At 37.4% G+C, this 22,891-nt stretch overlaps 2 protein-coding genes across 4 annotated transcripts in view; one reads left to right on the top strand and one right to left on the bottom strand.

Annotated features, from left to right (window-relative positions):
- The window catches only part of CSMD3 (CUB and Sushi multiple domains 3), a 1,625,828-nt gene that overhangs the window by 1,157,119 nt on the left and 445,818 nt on the right, over positions 1–22,891 (bottom strand). The window lies entirely within an intron of this gene.
- Positions 647–1,732, top strand: LOC118849884 (60S acidic ribosomal protein P0-like). Its single transcript, XM_036758967.1, has one exon. It carries the CDS (start codon positions 714–716, stop codon positions 1,665–1,667), a length of 954 nt encoding a protein of 317 aa, XP_036614862.1. The 5' UTR covers positions 647–713; the 3' UTR covers positions 1,668–1,732.

Below are 22,891 nucleotides of genomic sequence, written 5' to 3'. Positions count from 1 at the left end.
ACCCCGGGGCAGCGGAGGTGGGGCAGCTACAGAACTACAGCTGCAGTTGCTTCTGGCCACAGGCCCACCTGGTGGGAGGAATTAAGTGGAGGATCAGAGCAGGAGTGAAGAGCCTGCTGAAGATCTAAGTTCAGTCAGATTGGGGGTTCTTGGGGAAGGAGGAGTACTAGTGTGGCAGAGCTTGCTGTAATAGCTCTGAAATCAACAGCGCATCCCCCCAAGCTTGGAACACAGTACTCTTTACTCTATAAGCAGTCTCGCCCCGCTGAAAAACTCAAGGGTCAAGTAAGTTGGCTGGGAACATGGCCAGGCAGCGAAAATGCACCCAGATTCAGTCTCAGACTTTGGAATCTTTCTTTGGTGACAAAGAAAACCAAAACATACAGCCTAAAGAAGACAACAAAGTCAAAGAGCCTATAACAAAAGCCTCCAAGAAAAACATGAACTGGTCTCAGGCCATGGAAGAGCTCAAAAAGAATTTGGAAAAGCAAGTTAGAGAAGTAGAGGAAAAATTGGGAAGAGAAATGAGAAGGATGCAAGAAAACCATGAAAAACAAGTCAATGACTTGTTAAAGGAGATCCAAAAAAATACTGAAAAATATACTGAAGAAAACAACACCTTAAAAAAGAGACTAACTCGCTCTCTCCAGGCGTCCTCGTGCGAGTGACATCGTCTTTAAACCCCGCGTGGCAATCCCTGAAGCACCTTCGAGATGCCCAGGGAAGACAGAGCTACCTGGAAATCCAATTACTTCCTCAAGATCATCCAACTTTTGGATGATTATCCAAAATGCTTCATTGTGGGAGCAGACAATGTGGGCTCCAAGCAGATGCAGCAGATCCGAATGTCCCTCCGTGGGAAGGCCGTGGTATTGATGGGAAAAAACACCATGATGCGCAAAGCCATTCGTGGGCATCTGGAGAACAACCCTGCCCTGGAGAAACTACTGCCTCATATTCGGGGGAATGTGGGCTTTGTGTTCACCAAGGAAGATCTGACCGAGATTAGGGATATGCTTCTGGCCAATAAGGTGCCAGCTGCTGCCCGTGCCGGTGCCATTGCCCCATGTGATGTCACTGTGCCAGCCCAGAACACTGGCCTGGGTCCTGAGAAGACTTCCTTCTTCCAGGCTCTGGGTATCACCACCAAGATTTCCAGGGGCACCATTGAAATCTTGAGTGATGTGCAGCTGATTAAGACCGGGGACAAAGTGGGTGCCAGCAAGGCCACCTTGTTGAACATGCTGAACATCTCCCCATTCTCCTTTGGGCTGATCATTCAGCAGGTGGTTGACAATGGCAGCATCTACAACCCTGAAGTGCTGGACATCACGGAGGAAGCTTTGCACCTTCGGTTCTTAGAGGGTGTCCGTAATGTTGCCAGCGTCTGTCTGCAGATTGGCTACCCAACTGTTGCATCAGTACCCCACTCGATCATCAATGGGTACAAGCGGGTCTTGGCTGTAGCTGTGGAGACTGAGTACACCTTCCCACTTGCCGAAAAGGTGAAGGCCTTCCTGGCCGACCCTTCGGCATTTGCGGTGGCTGCCCCTGCGGCTGCCGCCCCAGCTGCTGCTGCGCCTGCTGCTGCTGCTCCAGCCAAGGTGGAAGCCAAGGAAGAATCGGAGGAATCTGATGAAGATATGGGATTTGGTTTATTTGATTAGCCCACAGGAAACAACTATTTCAGCCAGTTTATTTGTGAAACAAAGAAATAAAAAGTGCTCATTTATCTCAAAAAAAAAAAAAGAGACTAACTCAAATGGCAAAAGAGCTCCAAAAAGCCAATGAGGAGAAGAATGCCTTGAAAGGCAGAATTAGCCAAATGGAAAAGGAGGTCCAAAAGACCACTGAAGAAAATACTACCTTAAAAATTAGATTGGAGCAAGTGGAACCTAGGGACTTGATGAGAAATCAAGATATTATAAAACAGAACCAAAAGAATGAAAAAGTGGAAGACAATGTGAAATATCTCATTGGAAAAACCACTGACCTGGAAAATAGATCCAGGAGAGAGAATTTAAAAATTATTGGACTACCTGAAAGCCATGATCAAAAAAAGAGTCTAGGTATCATCTTTCAAGAAATTATCAAGGAGAACTGCCCTGATATTCTAGAGCCACAGGGCAAAATAGAAATTGAAAGAATCCACTGATTGCCTCCTCAAATAGATCCCAACAAGAAATCTCCTAGGAATATTGTCGCCAAATTTCAGAGCTCCCAGATCAAGGAGAAAATACTGCAAGCAGCCAGAAAGAAACAATTTGAGTATTGTGGAAACATAATCAGAATAACCCAAGATCTAGCAGCTTCTACATTAGGAGATCGAAGGGCTTGGAATACGATATTCCGGAGGTCCATGGAGCTAGGATTAAAACCAAGAATCACCTACCCAGCAAAACTGAGTATCATGCATGCTCCAAGGCAAAATATTGACTTTCTATAAAATAGAGGACTTTCAAGTTTTCTCAATGAAAAGACCAGAACTGAATAGAAAATTTGACTTTCAAACACAAGAATCAAGAGAAGCATGAAAAGGTAATCAAGAAAAAGAACAAGAAAAAGAAATCGTGAGGGACCTACTAAAGTTGAACTGTTTTGTTTATATTCCTACATGGAAAGATGATGTGTATGATTCATGAGACCTCAATATTAGGGTAGTTGAAGGGAATATGCATATATATATATATGTGTGTGTGTGTGTGTGTGTGTGTGTGTGTGTGTGTATGTATATATATATATGTACAAGTGTGTGTATGTATGTATATATGTATGTGTGTATATATATATATATACATATATATAGAGAGAGAGGGTACAGGGTAAGTTGAAGATGAAGGGATGATATCTAAAAGAAATAAAATCAAATTAAGGGATGAGTGAGGAATATATTGAGAGAGGGAGAAAGGGAGAGATAGAATGGGGTAAAGTATCTTGCATAAAGTGGCAAGAAAAAGTTCTACAGGAAGAGAAGAGAAGGCAGGTGAGGAGGAATGAGTGAATCTTGCTCTCGTGAGATTTGACCTGAGGAGGGAATACCATACACACTTAATTGGGCATCTTACCCCACTGGAAAGAAGGAGGAAGAAGATAAAAAAGGGGGGATGATAGAAGGGAGGGCAGATAGGGGGAGGAGGCAATCAAAAACAAACACTTTTGAAAAGGGACAGGGTCAAGGGAGAAAATTCAATAAAGGGGGATAGGTTAGGAAGGAGCAAAATATAGTTAGTCTTTCACAACAGGAGTACTGTGGAAGGGTTATACATAATGATACACATGCGGCCTATGTTGAATTGCTTGACTTCTTAGGGAGGGTGGGTGGGAAGGGAAGAGGGGAGAGAATCTGGAACTCAAAGTTTTAAAAACAGATGTTCAAAAACAAAAAAAAAGTTTTTGCATGCAACTAGAAAATAAGATACACAGGCAGTGGGGCTTAGAAATTTATCTTGCCCTACAAGAAAGGAAGGGAAAAGGGGATGGGAGGGGAGTGGGGTGACAGAAGGGAGGGCTGACTGGGGAACAGGGCAACCAGAATATATGCCATCTTGGAGTGGGGGTGGAGGGTAGAAATGGGCAGAAAATTTGTAATTCAAACTCTTGTGAAAATCAATGCTGAAAACTAAATATATTAAATAAATTAAATTTAAAAAATACAAAAAAAAATAAAGAAAAGTGTTCGTCATTTCCCTTCCTTTTTTATTTTCCCTTTTCTCCTTTGATATGGCCCCAACATCCTAACTCAGGTGCCCACAATGCCCATGTGTTCCTAACACTATTCCATTCGATAGAAAGAAGAAAGAAAAAATCATATGTGACTAATGACAGCTTACAATGTCATCCATCCCCAGAATATTTCCATTTCAACAACAGAAGGTATTTACATGGTGCCCAAAGGTTATAAATTGTTTTACATATGTGATCACATTTGGGCCTTACAAAGACTCTAAGAGGTAGATGCTGCAGGGGTTATTATGCCTGTTGTTCAGATGATGTAACTGAATCTCAGAGATGATAAATGACTAAGTGACAGATTACACAGCTAAGGAGTTATACCCTATATGACTTTATTAGTCAAAGTTGCACATTTATCCTGAGCATAGCACAAGTATATAAAGAGGTAGCAGAATCCAAAACTATTAATTTGGTAGCACTGTGAAAAATGGCCTCATTAGTGCTTATACTGTGTCTGTAAGTGTGAAACATTACATTTTCCACATTGATAATTGTGCACGTGTACACACTTCAGAAGTAAGAGTATCATTTCCAATCAGGACACAAAGGATACTGATGTGATGTAATGTCAATACTGATGAAAATGTAATGTCCATTTTATAGACATAGATAAAGTACAGGTATGTCAAGTAGTGGTCAGAGTATTAACAGTTCGATCACAAGATCAACCCTGTTGATAATTTAAGTTGCTTTAGTCAGAGTCTCCTTTTCAAATTTTCAATATCAAGGAATATTCATTGAGTTCCTTCCAGGTAGTTGGCACCATAAAAGCATAATCTTTTGAAATTTGAGAATGGACGATGGGTTGAAATTATGAAACATTTTGTCTTATGCAATCTGGCTTACTTTGTAAGATGAAGTTGTATATCATATTTCAGCAAGAATTTCTGAATTAATTGCTTTTTCTAGTCATTTATTTGGTCTTTAGTGATGCCAAGACAGGTTAACCAAAGAGAAATTCTACCCTAACTAGGACTCCATTGAAAACTTGTGGAAATGGACATTGGAGAATTATGTATATTACAAACAAAATAAGAAAGTCCTTGTTTTTAATTATGAGGCATAAGAGTGTGCTCTATTTTTGTCTTTCTGTGCTCTAACTTCATTGAAAGACAAAAACAAAAGTCAGTCTGCTGAAAAATTTTGGTCCAGCCTTGTCCAGTGACTTTAAAAACTGGGCTAAAATAATTATATTAATTTTAACTAATTATTCGTATTGTTTTAAAGACAAAATGTACTTCAGTGTTCTAATTTGAATACTTAAATGAGCTATGATTTCACTGATGTGTTTCCTCTACCAATATAGATTGTAACAATTGTAACATAGTCATGTTTTAATACACTGTTGTCATAGGTTGTTATTCTGTAAGAGTCAAATAGATCACATTTTAATCATCTCTTATGTTTTGCCAATTCTGGCACACTTCCCACTCCTCTCAAGAGAATCACAGGATCACATAACTTAAGAGTTAGTAGAGATATCAGTGGTGTAATTATTTAATGAATAGAAGTTCCTTGAAGGAAGAGACGGATTTTGCTTTTTCTCTGTATACCCAGGACATAGCACAGTGCTTGACACAAGGTTAGTACTTAATAAATGCTTGCTGATTGAAAAAAGGGAGTAGTTGCAACTTCACACAATTTTCTACCACTGGTTTTTGATGCAAATTTAGCATTACTTAAATTTAATTTTTGCCCCAGTGGTTTTATTCATAATTCCAAATTTAGAGAGCCTTTTAAAACGTGGAAATTTTGTGTCTTGTCGAATCATTAAGGTCTATCATGTAAATCTTTCTTATTTCACACATCGTTGACCTGGCAGATCTTAATGGTTCTTTTAGACCATTATGGTTTATTGTGTCAATCAGGCATGTGAGCTCTATATGCCAAAAGCCTGGGTGGAATTTCAGTAAGGGGGGAAAAAAAGAAGTTATTGCACATGCACAGTTATCAAATTCAGGCCTCTAGTTTATTATCCATTTTAATTGCTTTGCTCTAGATTTCCAAAAGCAATTACACCATGTTAACGATTAATCACTTACTCTAAAATATTTACCACTTGAATTGATTTCAAACTCCTAAGCCTGCCTGGGCCAAAGTATTACTGATATTTACCAAGGTCCTGGTCCCAATGAGAGCAAAGTCAATTGAAACATCCTTGAGACAGTGTTTCACTGGTCAGAGCTCATAAAGGGCTAATCAAATATCACAAGAAGAGCATGTTTTACTCAGTCAGGCCTGACATGCAATTCATGCTACTACAATTCCTTTCAAAATATAATCCATAAATCCATGTATAGAGAGGCCACTTAAAATAAGTTCCATTCCTAAGAAAAAAATGTGGTTACAACTATGTATATTTATAAGACTATTTATACATGAGTGGACTAGATACATATTAAAATATAATATGATAGGTTTGTAAAAGAGATTGAAAGATAAGGCATCACAGAATCTCAAGAGCAAGAGATTTCAGAGGCTATCTAACCTAACCTCAACATAAGTGATTAATAGTCCTCTCTACAAAATCCCTAGTAAGTCATCTATTACTTGTTACTGGAAGACCAATAGTAATCAGGAATTGGATCCTGAGAAAATATATTCCACGTTTGGTGAGTTCTAGTTGTTAAGGATTTTTTTCCTTGGATTCGGCTGAAATCTGATTCTATAACTTCCACCCATTTCTTCTAGGTAGATATTCTGGGGCAAAGCAGGAAAAATCTAATCCCTATTTCACATTTCAGACTATCAGGTATTTGAAGACAATTCTCGTGTCCCCCCAACTCTTCTGTTTAAGCCTTCCAAACAATACCTTTTATGGCATAAGATGAGGCTTACCATCAACCTACTTGCCATCCTCTGGATGCTCTCCAGGTTATATGTGAACTTCCTAAAATATGAAATGGACACCACATTCTCTAGATGTAATTAGACCATAAAATAAAAGGAAAGAAGGAAGGGAGGAAAGAAAAAAAGGGAAGAAGCAAAAAAGGGAAGAAGGGAAAGGAAGAAGGGGGAAAGGGAAGGAGGAAGGGAAGAAAGGAGGAAGGAAAGTAGGAAGGGAAGAAGGAAATGAGAAAGGAAAAAAGAAAAAAAGAAAGGAACAAGCCATAATCATTTACAGTAATCATTCTTTCACTTTTATTGTAAGAACTCATGAAGCAAATAGGTGACGTGCTTTTTCAGGACTTGTTGAAACAACAAACAGAGTGGTAGACTTGGACTTGGGATGACCTAAGTTCAAATCCAGCCTCAGAGAAGTGTGTAACCTCTGGTAAGTATTTTAACCTCTCTGTGTTTCAGTTCCTTTATCCATAAAAGAGCACCTGTCTCACAGGATTGTCATTAGAATCAAGTGCAATAATATATATATATATGCATATATATATACATATATATGCATATATATGCATATATATGTGTATATATGCATATATATATGTACTTTTCAAATCTTAAAGCGCTGGTATAAGTGTTATCTATTAATCAACAAGTATTTTTTTAAGCTTCTCCTGTGTACCAGGCACTAGAAATACAAAAACAAAGTTAAACAATACTCTTTTCACTCGAGGAGTTTATATTCTTCTGAGGACAACATGTACATATGTTAATACATTAAAAATAAATGTGAAATCATTTTAAGGAACTTGTAGCTACAGAGATCAGGCAAGGCCTAATACAAGAAGTGCCATCTGAGCTGAGCTTTAAAAGAATCTAGGGATTCCAAGAGGCAGAGATGGAAGAGTATATACTAGCCACATAAGGATAATTTGGCAAAGGAATAGAAATAGAAGATGGAATGTTGAGTGTAAGGAACAGAAAGGTCAGTTTTGTTAGACCACAAGCATAAGGTACAAGCCTGGGAATATAGGCTCGAACCCTGTTGTGAATGACTTTAGGGGCCAAACAGAGAAGTTTTTATTTGATCATAGAGGTAATAGGGAGCCACTGGAGTTTATTAAGTATGGGAGTGACCAGTTGTTATTTGTACTTCAGGAGTGCAAGGATGTATAGCAAAAGGGAGAGAGTTAAAATCAGGGGACCAAATAGAAGGCTGTTTTAGTCCAGGCATAAGGTTTTGAACTTAATTCATAGCATGCTTAGCATGCCCACCAAGTAGATTTTAAGTTCTTGAAGGCAAAGGACCACATGCCATCCATCTTCATATTCTCCACAGAACAATATTTTGTCCTTTGTTATTGTTGTTGTTCAATCATTTTCAATTATGCCTGACTCTTTATGACCCTATTCGGGGTTTTCTTGGCAAAGACACTGGAGTAGTTTGCCATTTCCTTCTCCAACTTATTTTATAGGTGAGGAACTAAGGCAAATAAGGTTGAGTGATTTGTCCAGGGTCACACAGCTAGTAAGTGTTTGAAGTTAGATTTGAACTCAGGTCTTCCAGACTGCCAGGCAGGACACTATCCACTGTTCCACTTAGCTGTCCTAAGTGCCAATTGAGATAGTACAAATAATATAAAAATGACTCAGATTAAAGGAATAATTAGTTTAGGCAGGGTTAATTAGCATTGACAAGAACAAGAGAGTTTTAAGAAGGGTTTTAAAGAAGCAGATGGATAATATCTAACTACAACAAGAACTGCATGCCAAGTATAGGAAACAATATGTGCAATGGTATAGAGGTGGGAATGAGCAAATTATATATGGAACAAAGGAAAAGATGATCATAACTAAAGCCAAGGTCCTGACTAGAGAACCATACAATAGGAAAGGACCTTAGAGCTCATCCTGGACTTATTCATTTAACAATCATTTTTAAGAATCTACTATGTACCAACTAACTGAGTCACAAAGAGATGAAGTGATTTTTCCAAGGCCACAAGTGGCTGCTCAGACTCTACTTGAACCCAGAGAAGTTGTCTTGCAATGTTGTAGCTTCTGCTTTTGTGATTGTTGTGGTGGTCGTTCTTGTGGTTCCTATTATGGTTGTTGTGATTTGGTTGTGGTTGCTGTTGATAGAGATAGTAGGAGGGAGTGGGAGAAGAAATATGGGGCCAGGTGGTTTCTTCAGTGTAGAGAATTCTCAATAAGATGAATCTCTCCAAGAATTGAGGTGTGCAACTCATCTTCCATTTATAGTTGTGGAGGGTTGCCTGTATCAGTAAGAGGCCAAGTGACTTTATACTTTGTGGCCTCATTTGTATGAGTCAGGGGCTAGATTTGAACACACGTCTCTCTGACACCAAGCGTAGTCCATCTAGCTGCTAATACACTGTCTCTCATTCCATTCTTGGATAGCTTTCATCATTAGAAAGTTGATAAGCTGATAAGCTGAAATTTGAATCTGTCTCCATGGAAGGTTCCTCTAATTGTTTTAGCTCCTTCCTATGAAGCCCTATAAAATGGGCCAACCACGGGCTTATCATAAAGCAAAAGGCAGCTTGAGTACAAAGAGGTTACCCTGTAGTAAATTAACATTTCATTGGCTGTATGACTAGACTGCTTTTCATGATGTCATCTATAATCTAAAAATTTTGGAAAATTATTCAAAATTGGAATTCCCAAAGGACTATAAAACAACGGCATCTAATAACTAAATAGACAAATGATGGCCTATGAGTTTTTGGAAATACGGAGCTTAGTAAAAGAGTGAAAAAGTCTCCCTGTCAGACGTAAAAAGACATTTCATGGATTATAAAAACCAGTCAGGGATTGAATCACTATAGAAGTAAAAATTAATTGTCACTTCAATTGGACTTTATTAAAAGAATACAACCAGCCAGCATTTGGTCAGGATACTGTTGGAGTCTTTAATGTTATATAAAGTATTGGTTAGTGGCATTAGAAGTAATTTTTTGTTGTTGGGAATACTTAGTTGAAGGTACAGAAATCACTAAGGTAAGCAGATGAATTAGTCAAATAAGATGCCTAAGCAATAGTACAGTAGCAATGTACTTTCAACTCTCTTGAAATTCATCTTAATTGAATTCAAAAAACCTTTAATAAACACCTAGGGTATTCAAAGTAGAAATAGTGTGGTTTACTATGTAGTGTACTAGAAAGCCTTCAGAAAGTCCCGGTGTTGAATCCCACCTCTGACAAGTACTACCTGGGTGGCCTTTCATATGTCATCTCTGTTCCTAATGCAGCTCCCTAGGAATTATGTATTAAGACACAGTCAAGTTAGGATCTGGTTTGTTGGTAAAGAGAATTCTTACTCTGGGAGTACCCTACTCTGAGGAAATCTCAGATCTTATTAATTAATTTGCATATACAAAATATTATTCTAAACACTGGTGAATAAAATATAAACACATAGAAAAGACAAATAAGACAAAGAGTGCTCTCTCTTTTTCTCTCATTGATTCTCTCTCTCTCTCTCTCTCTCTCTCTCTCTCTCTCTCTCTCTCTCTCTCTCTCTCTCTCTGTCTCTATCTCTATCCTCAAAGGGAAGGTAAGTGAATGGTCTGTATAATAATTATAATTTATATGTACGTTAGAATATGATTGCATGAGAATTACAAGTAAAATGTAACAAGAAATTGAAAGAAGGAAAGATCATTTTGGATGTCAGAAGATCAGGTAAGCATTTAATCAGCCAACAAGTATTTATTAAATGTTTACTATGTACCAGACACTATTCTAAGCACTTTGGCTGCAAAGAAAGGCAAAAATACAGTCCTAGCTCTCAAGTGATTAGTTAGAACAGCTAGAGTTAGACTGTTTCTAGGGCTTACACTATGGGTAAAGCACCATGCTAAGATCTAGGGATACAAAGATAACTAGGACAGACACCTTGTTATCAAGGGGCTTATAATTTAATGAGAGGGAAATGACAACATCTCCAAATAACTAGGATGGGAAGGGATAGTCAATGACTGAGAAAATTCAATTCTGGCTTGAAGAATATGAGAAATCTGAGGAAAATTTGATTTCTCTTGGCCAATCTCAAGGAAAGCTTCATTAGTCAGGTGATACTTGAGATGGCCCTCGAACAAAGCTTCAAACAGAGAAAGAGTCTGGGACTGTGTTCTATGAATGGCATGAAGCATGAACATAGAGATAGGAGAAGACAGGAGAAGAAGTGGGGCTAGAGTCCAATAGGCTGCACTAAAGGAAGGAAAATGAGATGAATGGAAAAGGGGGGTTGGAACTGATTTTTGGAGAAAAGGCCTTTAAGACAATGACGAGGAGCCTCTTTTTTAACTTGTAGCTTATGTGGCACTCTTGAAGATTTATGAGCATAGTGTTTTTATATCTATCTCTCTATCTATCTATCTATCTATCTATCTATCTATCTATCTATCCATCTATCCTTTTGGTTGGTCACCTTTTGCCTCGTCTCCTCACTTCAGTCCATCCTCTATTCAATTGATGAAGTGATATTCTTAAAGTGTAGATTTGACTTTGTAATCCCTCTACCCCAACAACAATCAATTTCAATTTATCCCTGGATCAATTTCAATGTTCTGATTTGTTTTTAAAGCCCTTCACAAACCTGATCCCTTCTGACTTTTCAGGTTTCTTACACTTTCACGTATTCTATATGATTTAATAACACTGGCCTCCTTTTATTCCTCACACACAACACTCCATCTCTTAATTCCATGCATTTTTGCTAATTGCCACCCCCCCCACATTCCTAGAATGTTCCCTCTCTTCCCCACCAACTCGAGGTTTCTAGCATCCTTCAAGACTCAGTTAAAATCCCACCTTCTACAAAAGACCTTTCCCCATCTGTCCTCCATAACCCCTGCCCCCTTGCTAGTGGCTTCCCTATGAGATCACCTTCAAGTTAAACTATATATCTGATATTTTACATAGTTGTATATGTTATTTTCCCCACGATAATATGAGGGCCGCTAGGGTAGACATGATGTTTTTGCCTTAATATGGTATCTGACATATAGTAACCCCTTAAAAAAAACTACTTGTTTACTAACTTATCAAAGGCCAGAGAATTGAGAGGCATGAAAACCAGTTAGGAGACTGCTGCAATAGTTTATATGAATGGTAATAAGGGCTTGAATAAATCTTTCCATTTTATTGAGAGATCTATAACATATAACTCTATACTTATGGATTTATGGCACAATATGTTATACTAAAAATTATTTTCTAAATAGCTGTTACCATAAAGGCTAATATATTTATATATGTATTATATCTATACATATCTATGTACATACATATAGATATATGTATATGTGTATGTATATAGATAGATATTTGATTAAATGACTATGTGTGACCATGGTCACACATCTAGAGTATCAGAGGCAGGACCTGAATCCAGGTCTTTCTACCTTTGGAGAGATAACATTAAGTATGAGCTCAATCTCCCAGGTACCAAGATTGTAGAGGAGAGAGGGTGAACCTAAGAAATTACAGATGCTTGTAACTTCTGCATTTGCTCTATCTAAGCAGTAAATATCACTTTGTAAAATCTAATTGATGTTAATTTGTTAAATGGACATCGATCTCAAATCCCTGGTAGTGGGAAGGACATAAGGGAATACATTCTTAAGCCAATAACATTAGTATCCTCACAGTAAAATATTAGCTGCTTCAGGGTACAGACTTGTTTTTTCTATATTTATCTAGTAACTAACCTATTACCTGATACATAAAAGGCACATAACAAATATTAAATAGAATTTAAAAGTAGAATCATGGAATTTAGAACTAGAAAGGAATTTGGTAGTCTATAAAGTCCCTAAATCTCAAGGATACCTTCATTAAAGACCTTTCCAGTTCTAAAACTCACAATTCTCCCTATCTAATGTCTGTGGCTGAGGAGCTGCCCTTTCACAAAATTATATTTAATCTGAATAAAACTTTACCTGAACTTTAAGATGATGATTTGATACTAAATATGGCTGACCCAAGACATACTTGCAACTATCTCTGACTCTTTGGCTTCAATGTTGTAGTAACACTCATCATTTGCTTTGGGGACTTGATTCAGCTCACAGATGGCTTCACAGCTGTTACACCTTGGAGACTCCAAGGATCCTTTGAGGGATAACATATGTGGGAATTTTTGTCAGTTCCAAAGGAGATTTCTTCTTGGTAAGCAGTTGTGTCAGGTGGCCAAATTGAAGGCTCACTCATCTTTCTCCATCTAAGAGTAATCTGAGTATTTGCTGTGTTCAAGATCTGTCTCCATATCCAATGACTAGGGTTTTCCCCATTTCCCTTAACACCAATTAATTTGTATCTCCAGTGTATATTTTACTCATCTTTATGTCTGTGTTTTCCCCAGTGCAATGTGGGGTCTTCAAGGGAGTGTTTAATACACACACACACACACACACACACACACGTGTGTGTGTGTTTTACATAGCCAATACCTGGTAGAGTCCCTAACATATAATAAGCACTTAGTAAATGCTTATTGGGGTTAATTGAATTAAAGTAAATATGTTTTTGCAATAAGTTTATTTGAATCTTTATTCATATTGATCTTTAACATTCTATAAGAAAGCACAAGAAAAAATTCTGGCTTACTAGAAATGAAAACCAAAATGAACAATATCTAATTAGAGAAAAACTTAAAGATACATATCTGGAAAGTATGAAGGTCAATGACAAAACCCAGACTCAACAAGTTAGCATTAACGTTGACTATGTGTCATGGATTTCAGATTCATTGAAGAGAGTCTTGTCTTAGATTTGCTTGTATTCTAATTGGGAAGAGAGAAGAATAAATTCAAATATACACCTGAAACAACTGGGGCAGGGCAATAATCCAAGAGCAGCGAGGTGACACAGTGGTAATAATGCTGCACTTAGAGTCAAGAAGATGTGAATTCGAATTCTGTCTAAGACACTTAGTAGCTATTTGACCCTGAGCAATTGGCCTTACCTCTCTCAGCTTTAATCTGATTATCTGTAAAATAGGGATAAGAATAGCACCTGTCTCATCAGGTTATTATGAATATTAAATGAGATAACATGTATAGCTATTTGCAATTAAATTACTAACCTGTGACCATCTCTTCCTGTTTACCATTTAGAATAACCTAGTAATAAAATATTATTCTTTGGTCCTCCAGAATAATGTCATCAACCTTGATAATCATAGCTAGCAATAATCAGAATGCTTTTTTAACGAACTTTTTTTTTTTTACCTTAAACACACATACACACGCAGAGGCTGTAATTAGAAGCTGCTTACCACATTTCCGAATTGCTTTTCCCTATGCCTGTCTGCATGGTATGTTCATTAAAAGCTGTTCTGCTGTCAAAGGAGCTGGACTACCCCAGTTTCCATGTGGCTTTCCTTACCCATATGTTCTGCCACCCCTCTTCCTTATGGGGATGTAGCATGGTCCAAGCCTCAGGCTTAGCATACAGGAGGAGGTTGGCAGTAGGATGAGATCATGACAACCTGAGTGGAAGCTATGGAGATATAGCAGCATAGGAAACAGATATAATGAGTTTTTATTGTGTCATTTTAGGATTTTTCAATTTTTTAAGTTAGGCTGAAAAAAATGAGGCAAAGAAGAGGCAATTTGTTGACTGGAATAGAGAATACCACTTCTGGCTAATTCCCCATATTAAGACTATATTGCATATTCTGAAACACATTCATGACTGCAGCATATCACATTCATGGAGTAAGCAGTGAGGACAGAGAGGCTCCAGATGTGTTCAGAGCAGATCAGCCAGCACTAAGTATAAATGGCCAAAAGAGGAAGCAGCATCTGAATACAAATTGCCCTTGAGTGCATGAAGCAAATGCTCCCAAGAGATGATTTGACCTAAATCATGAGTCCCCTTAAGTTGATGGACATTGTTTCTCATGGAAGCCATGAGCTTAATGGCATTTAGGAAGAATTTTTAGTTCCAGAAGAGATTGGCAGGAAGCTATATAAGCATCTGAACTATGTATTAATTCAAGGCCATCTTCCTGACATGCTGCTTTGAGCATACCATTCTCAACCCTCTCCCTCTTCACATCTATTACTCTGGGAACAGAAATCAAATTAATAATACAATTCCTGGAAAAGGCCTGTTAATCTATCTCCCTAATACTTCCCAAACACACTTCCCTAGTCAAAACTCCCAAATTTATGTTATCTTCCCCAATTAGAATGTAAACTTCTTGAGGTCAGGGTTTCTTTGGCTTTTTTGTAGTTGAACTCTTAGCGCTTGGCACATAGTAATTGATGAGTAGTCTTTCATGCTTTCATCTAATTTCTTTCTGGATAGCTAATAGCAATAATATTATTAGACCTCAGATCAGGCATATGCTGCAGAGATATTCTACCAAGACCTTATCAAAGCATTTGTTTTTTTTTTTTTTATCTCATGCCATTCTTGTAGAAAAGATGAAGAGAGGTAGGCCAAATAACAGAATAGTTAGGTGCATTCAAAACTCATATTAAATCTCAACCTAAAATATCATTGATTGTTCAGCACTTTGGAAGAAAGCCTCCCATGGAGTATTATAGGGTTCTCTGATTTGCCCTATGTTGTTTGTCATTCTCCCAATGATATGAGGAAAGCCATAGTTGGCATACATATTGAATTTACATGACACAAAGCTAGGAGGGGTAGCTAACACAATGAATGGCAGAGTCACGAGTCAAAAAAATACTGACAGGCTCAAAGAGTGGACTGAGTCTAATAAGTTTAAATTATATACAGGTTGTTGTTGGTTGTGTTTGTCCTTCATTCTCAAAGAGGACCATGACATCAAGGAATGATGACATGACTTGCAGTTCACTTGGATTTTAATGAGGAAGGACTGTGCAAGGTCACCAGCCTCACTTTCTCCTCCAGAGCCATCTGGGTCCAGTGGCCTGATATTCATTGGGATGAATACAGATGGTCCAGGATGCAATTTCTTTCTCAAATTATATACAAGCTTCTAGGTGAAAGAGGGATCAGATTTATTGTACTTGGCCCCAGAAGGCAAAACTTACAGCAATGGATTTGAGTTGAAAAGAAGTAAATTTAAGAATAATTAAAAAAAAAAAATTAGAGCCTCCTCAACGTGAACAACCAGATGCGCTGCCTTGGGAAAATCACTTCAGTGGATTTCATCAAGCAAAATCTGTAAGATCAATTGCTGGGTGTCTTTTAGAGGAGATCTTTGTTCAGGAAAGAATTGGAATAGATGATATTAGGAGTCTCTTCTGACTCTAACATTTCAGCAATTTTGAATGAAATCATGTATGTAAAATGCTTTGTAAAGTTTAATATGTTGAATATGAGCAAGCTAGAACATATAAAAAGGAAATTGAAAGAAGAAATAGAGGAAAGTATCATATCTCATTAGAGAAATGTAGAATAGAAAAATAAGATGTTATGCTACAAGTCAGTCATAAATGTAAAGTAAACAAGTAAAAAAGCATATATCAAATTCCTCTAAGGAAGAAAATGAAGGAAATCATGAAACAAGTATTTATGAAGCACCTACTATGTGCCAGGTACTGTACTAAGTAATTTACAAATATTATCTTATTTGATCCTCACAACAACTCTGTGAGAGATATGCTATTATAATTTCTCACTTTATAATTGAAGAAACTGAAACAAACAGAAGGTAATTGACTTGTCCAGGGTTAAACAGCAAGTTAAGTGTCCAAGGTCAAATTTAAATGCATTTTCCTGTTTCCAATCCTAGGGCTATATCCACCCTGCTACATAGCTGCCTCTCTGCTATACTTTTTGACAGGAACTTTCTTAAGTATTGGGGATATAAATAAAGATAGAAAAAGCAGTCCCTACTCTCAAGGGCATCACATTCTCATGTGGAAGACCACAGGAAAAATAATCTGTATATACAAGATATATAAAGTGTAAATGGAAGGTAATCTCACAGAAAGGAGGCCCTAGCATTTGGAGTCACCAGGACAAGACTGTTGCAGAAGATGGTATTTTAGTTGACAGCCTGTGAAAAGTCACATTTAGAAAAGAAGTGAGATGGAGTGTCCTGTGTGAGAAATAGCAAAGAGGTCAATGTTACTGGATTGTGGAGTATGGGGAAGGGAATAAAACTGGAAAATTGTGAAGATATCAGGTTGTAATGGGCTTTAAAAACTGATCAAAGGACTTTATATTTGTTTCTGGAAGTAATATGAAGCCACTGGAGTTGATCGTATGTGGACAGACAGACTTGTAATTTAGGAAGATCAATGGATGGTGGACCGGAATGGGGAAAGGCTTGAGGCAGGGAGGCCAACAAGAAGGTTACTGCAATAGTGCAGGCATGAACTGGTGAGACATTCTGCCATGGGGCAGCTGTAGCAGAGGAGAGAATGGGGTATATGTGAGAAATCTTGCAAAGGTAGAATTTATAGGACATGACAAACAATAGGAAGTGAGGCATGAGTGAGGAGTCCATTATGACATCTAGGTTGTGAGTGTGTGTGACCATGAGGATGGTGTTATCCTTGGCAATAACAGGGCAGTTAGGAAGAGGGAAAGTTTGGGAGAAAAGAAAATAAGTTCTATTTTAGACATGTTAGGTTTAAGATGTCTAGAGTACATCCAGTTTGAGATATCCTATAGGAAGTTGGAGATTCAAAATTGGAATTTAGGAGAAAGGTCAGGGCTAGATAAAAAGATCTGAGAATCATTTGTATAGAGATGATAATTGAGTCCTTGGGAGCTAATGAGATAACCAAGTGAAATAGCATAGAGGGAGAACAGGTCTCAGCACAGAGCTTTGGGGGCAGCCATTGTTAGCATGTTAGAGCATTGTTAGCAGCTATGACCTGAATGAAGATATGGAAAAGGGAAATGAGGAATGTTCAGATGGGCAAGAAGAGTGTCAAAGAGAAGGCAATGTCTAGAAAGAAGACAGTGTTAATGAGATTAGGGTAATTGACAGCATCTAATGCCAAAGAGAGGTCAAGAAGGATGAGAATTGAGAAAAGGGCATCAGGTTTTGCCATTAAGAGATCATTAGTATCTTTTGAGGCAACAGTTTCAGTTGAAGTATGACTTGGAAACCAGACTATAAAGTGAGAAGATGGTAAAAGGAAAGGTAATTGCAGTATGGAATGTAGATAATCTTCTCAAGGAGTTGAGTCATGAAAAAGAGGCAAGATATAGCTGGGATGGACAGATCAAATGATGGATTTTTTGAGGATGAGGAAGAAATGGGTATGTTTTTAGGAAGTAAGGAAGCAGATAGTATACAAGGAGATATTGAAGATTAATGAGACAATGGCGATGATAAAGGGGGCAATTTGTTGAGGAAGAAGGGATGGCATTGGATCAAGGGTATAATTGAGGGGTTAACCTTGGCAAGGATAAAGGCCACCTCTTCACTTGAGAAAGAGGTGAAGAAAAAGATAGTGAGACAAGATGTCTGAGTCATGTAAAACGAGGAAATGTAGATGAGAGAAAACTTACATGAAATGCTTCATTATTTATTTTGTGTGTGTGTGAATTATGAAGCAAGGTTTTGAGCTCAGACAGAGTAGCTTGGGAGGTTTGAAATATTTTGGGAAAAAAACAATGTGGTGAGTGAGATATCAGATAAATTAGGGATATGTAGAAGTATTGCTTTGCTGCAGTGGGGACCAAGTTGAGGTTATCTAATACAAATTTATAGTGGACCCAGTCAGCATGGTATTGTGATTTTTTTCCCAGTTTTATTTAACAGCATGTGAATAGCAGTAAAGGTAATGAATAGGTAATACACAATGAAAGGTAATACACAATGAACATTATGAGTGTTTGATTGCTATCCTTATAGTTTCAGAAGAAAGTGAAGAAGGCCAAAATACAGTAATTGATAGATTTTCAAAGCCCATCAGTCAATTACTGGCTACCATCTACTCACCTGATGGTAGTAGATTCACAGTTGATTTTAATTTCAGCAAATATCTATGAAATGCCTGTAGGGAATGGGAGGAGGACCAAAGATTCAATGAGGCATAAAGCTTAGAGTCTAGGAAGATACTACACTATATATGTAGAGAGATTAGCGTAAAACAAAATGAAGCATACATAAGAGATACAAAGTGCTATGTATGTGGTACAGTAGAATAAGTATTGGATTTGGAACTGTGCAAGCTGGGATTGAACGAAAAGCCTGCTATTTACTGATTGTGTGACCATAGGAAAGCCATTTAAACTCTTTGGCTTCAGTTTGCTCATCTATGAAATCAAGAAGTTGGAATAAATGACATCTAGGGTCCATTCCAGCTCTAACTCTATCTTCCTACAGCTCAATATTTAACCCCATTACTTTTGTCTTCTATTTAATAGCTTATTCTAACTATGTGCAACTTATGCCAACTATTTAATAGTTATTGCAACAAAGCCAAAATGTTTTCTTGTATTTAATAGCCATTTATCATTAAAATTATGTTTTTAAGTAATAAAAACAAATATAGAGGTATAATGGGAACAAAATTGCATCCTGGGATTCAAAGCACTTCCAGCTCTGGTACCATCTCTGTGACCTTGGTGAAGTTCAAATGGAATGGGAAGATAGTTATGCTTGAATGTTGAGAAAAAACAAACAAAAAAGCAAAATCCAACTCCAGTCATTCAGGCCCTGTGAGACTGTATGCCTGTATGATGGACTTACTTTAAAACATGCATTCCAATTCACTCTAAGGAGAGATAGTTTAAGGAGGTAGAAAGGTAGGGTAGAATACTGGATTTGGAGAGAACAAAGGATACAAAGACAGTTGACATGGGTTCTAATACTACTCTGTAACATGTTAGCTACATGGCTCTAATATTTCTAAGTCTTGGTTTCCTCATTTGAAAAATAAAAGAATTAGAAGATAGAATCTCTTAAGTCTCTTACAGCTTAAGACTTATGATCCTACATTCCCAAATTTTCTTCTTTCTTTTCTCCTCTACATCAACTGCCTTACCATCTTTTTTTCTCTCCATTATGTGTTATTTCCACTCATTAGTCTGCTTATATTTGCATCTCCAGTTCCTGGAGAAAGTATTTAATAAACTTCTTTCTTCCCTTCCTTCCTGCCTGCCTTCCTACCTTCTATCTATTTAATCTATTTGTTCATCCATCTATACTTGTTTGTCCTGCTTTCTATAAAATTTAGGATTTAGAAAACATAGGCAGATAGACTTAAGTCCCCTGGGAGTTGCAGCTTCCATTATGCTGGGCCCGTTCCCAGCCTAGACTTCCCAGCCAACATCTGGGGGGCCAACTTTGGTGTAGGAGGGACCAGTCATCTCCACTAGTTGCTGCCCATAGGTCAGGAAAGTGAGCATAGCTGAAGTCAAGAGGAATAGTGAGAGGGAAACAGGAGAGGGCAATTCAAACTACCACCATCCTCTTGGACTTTAGTAGAGACCACCCAGGATGCTGAATCTAAGGGACTTTGGAAAAACAATTCTTCTCATCCAAAGGCCCCATATATCATTCTGAAAAGTAAGACCCAGAAATATTTCTATTGAAGACTCAGAAAAGGAAGTTCTTGACACCAAAATCCTTGGCATTGTCAAATGGTTCGACATCAGAAAGTGGTAAGATTTTATCAGAGGTAACGGTATTTTAAAAGGAGCATCGCTGTCTGCTGTGCTTCAGTTGCCTAATGACCATTGTACCTTTCCATTTGACTTGCTGTGGAAACCTTTTGAATGTGGTGTCTCCCTCAGTAAAATGTGAGTTCCTTGAGAACAGGCATTGTTTTATTTTGATATTTTTATCCATGGTGCTTAGCACACTGCTTTATATTTAGGGGCTTAATAAATGTTTTATTTAGTCATTTATTCATTCATGAAAAATACATCTACTTTCTAATTTTCCAAAATGCATTTTTTATTTCTTTAGCTTATGATTTCTGTTCTTTTATTCAATTTCATATAGAAAAAAAGAATTAGTACATGGTCTCATAGCTAATCAAATGCTTTAAGGAAGCAAATTACCCCAGGAATACAATAATTAAGAACCTGAATGGTTTGAGGAAGGTAAGTAAAGCCATGGCACCTGAGTGTGACTAAATGAAACACTGCTTGAAATCATTATTTTAAAAATCATCACTTACTTAAATCCACCAAAGACAATACTTGGGAGGGCGCAGTGAAGGGAAATCATCCAAAAATGATAAAATATTCATAAAGCATGCCATACATGCTTGTTGATTGATCCAACTGAAGAGAAATTATTTGATGCAAATTGCCCAAGAACTAGTCTGAAAGCTGACTCAAAGAAAATGAATATGGTCTACAAATTTGGCTATATATAAATGGCTCATCTGCACCGGAGCATTGTGAATCATAAAACAGAATTCGGAGGTATTTCAGAATAGGATGAAAGTAGTCCACTGTACTCCTAAAGACAATTATGAATGTGAACATTTATATTAATTGTGGGGTTTATATATGACATACACACACATACATACACATATATCTATGTAGGTATAAATGTGTATGTACATGCATGTACACTTACACATATATATTATATATATACATATACACACATATGGGGGAAAAGGGAGAGAATCTTTCAACAATTAACAAAAAATGTAATCATACATTATCACTGGTAGAGACATCAAAGATCATATAGTCCAACTTTCTATTTTGTGAATGAAGAAATTAAGGCTTAAAGACATCAAGTGAAATAAGCACTAAGGCCAAGACTTGAACCTGGATCCTTTAAGATGAATATTGTTTCCAATAGCACCATGCTGGAGATTATAGGTAGAAAATAATGGGAAAATAGTCACTAGATGTTAGAAATATCAGTTCCTTCAAGGTGAAGCTATAATGCTAAAATGGGCCCACTGCAATTCAACTTCCTGATATGAGGACCTAAAAGACTTCCCATCTCATAGAAAAATTGTAAGTCATTTTCTCCAGAATGCCATAACAAATTGCATGTATACGTGTGTGCATGTTTGTGTGTGTGTGTGTGTGGGTATGTGTGGTTGTGGGTGTGTGTATGCTGTACCTTTACCATGATGACAGGGAACAGTAATAAGGACTGGAACTATAATTTCACTGGTACATGGAACGTCCAGGTAAGAAAGTTCCCTCTAACAACACAGATCAGCAACTTCTCTATAACTTAGTCTGAGAGAGTTGCCTTGAGCACTGAGAAGTACCCTGTCCATGGTGACACAACCATTATGTGTCAGAGGCATTATCTGAACCCAGATCATTGGGCTCTTTTGTCCATTAGACCCTGTTCTCTCTTACCACAATGAAAATTTAGTCTATTAATTTAGCAGCATCGGCTGGCTTGACCTTGAGTGAATGAACTCTAACAGAGATAAATTTCAGTGGAGAGAGAGCACAAACCTTAAATGATGCCCCCTAGGTAGAGATTTTGGCTTATATGAGTGTGTGAACCGATAAAAAAGGAAAATAAAGACAAATTTAGCTAACTTTACAACTTTGAGGGGGGCTAGCCTTGACACAAAACCAAATAAAATGGAAACACTATCATGATAATTGATGAATGAGTTACTGAAACATTTAAATTCACATTTGTGATGAGGGGACTTAGGAAACTTCCTCTAGCTACAAGCTAGCAGAGCAAGGTAAACATTTAATATGGCATTTCCCTTCCTCCTTATTATGAAACATTTCGTGGTATTTGTGAAGTAATTTACCATCATCCTTGTTTCTCCCTGGGAGGTTGATTATTCATGTGGTTATGAATATAAATATTATATAATTGAAGCAGAAGAGGATTATTTTAGAGAGGTCAGAGTATCTGGATAATCCTCTGTATCTTCCTCTTTTTTTCCATTGGAATAGCAAGTGATTTACAATATTCAAGTAATCTTCATGGAAACAAGAGGAAGCAAATTTAGCCAGGCCAAGAAACCTATCACCAAGTACCATACATGCTCATCTTGCCCTTCAAAGTATTCACTACGGGAAAACTGAGAGAATTAAGCAACTGGAGAGCGATCAGCAATTCAACTCAGAGATGTGCAGAATTAAGAACATCTTTGGAAAGAGAAGACTTTTGTATATGACATTCTCTAGAAGATCACATTTTTCCTGTCATATTTAACAGAAAGATATATTAATTTGGTGATTAATTTTTAGAATTATTTTTCCCAAAGCATTTGACTGGTAGAACTAAACATATCAAAGGCTCTCCTCAAAAAATGTCTCCCATGCATGTGTTAAAATCATACTGTTTTCTCTGATAGAGGAAAAAATGAACGCATTTTAAAAATATTCTCTGCTTATTGATAACAAGATGGTCATAGACTAGTGAGATAGT

Source organism: Trichosurus vulpecula, chromosome 1 (assembly GCF_011100635.1).
Source record: "Trichosurus vulpecula isolate mTriVul1 chromosome 1, mTriVul1.pri, whole genome shotgun sequence".
Classification (NCBI taxonomy): domain Eukaryota; kingdom Metazoa; phylum Chordata; class Mammalia; order Diprotodontia; family Phalangeridae; genus Trichosurus; species Trichosurus vulpecula.
Note: the sequence above shows the minus strand (reverse complement) of the source record. Positions and strands in the feature narration are given on the sequence as shown.

What these genes read in the sequence shown, in the direction of transcription:
- LOC118849884 (XM_036758967.1), top strand. Translation starts at nt 714, where the DNA reads ATGCCCAGGGAAGACAGAGCTACCTGGAAATCCAATTACTTCCTCAAG.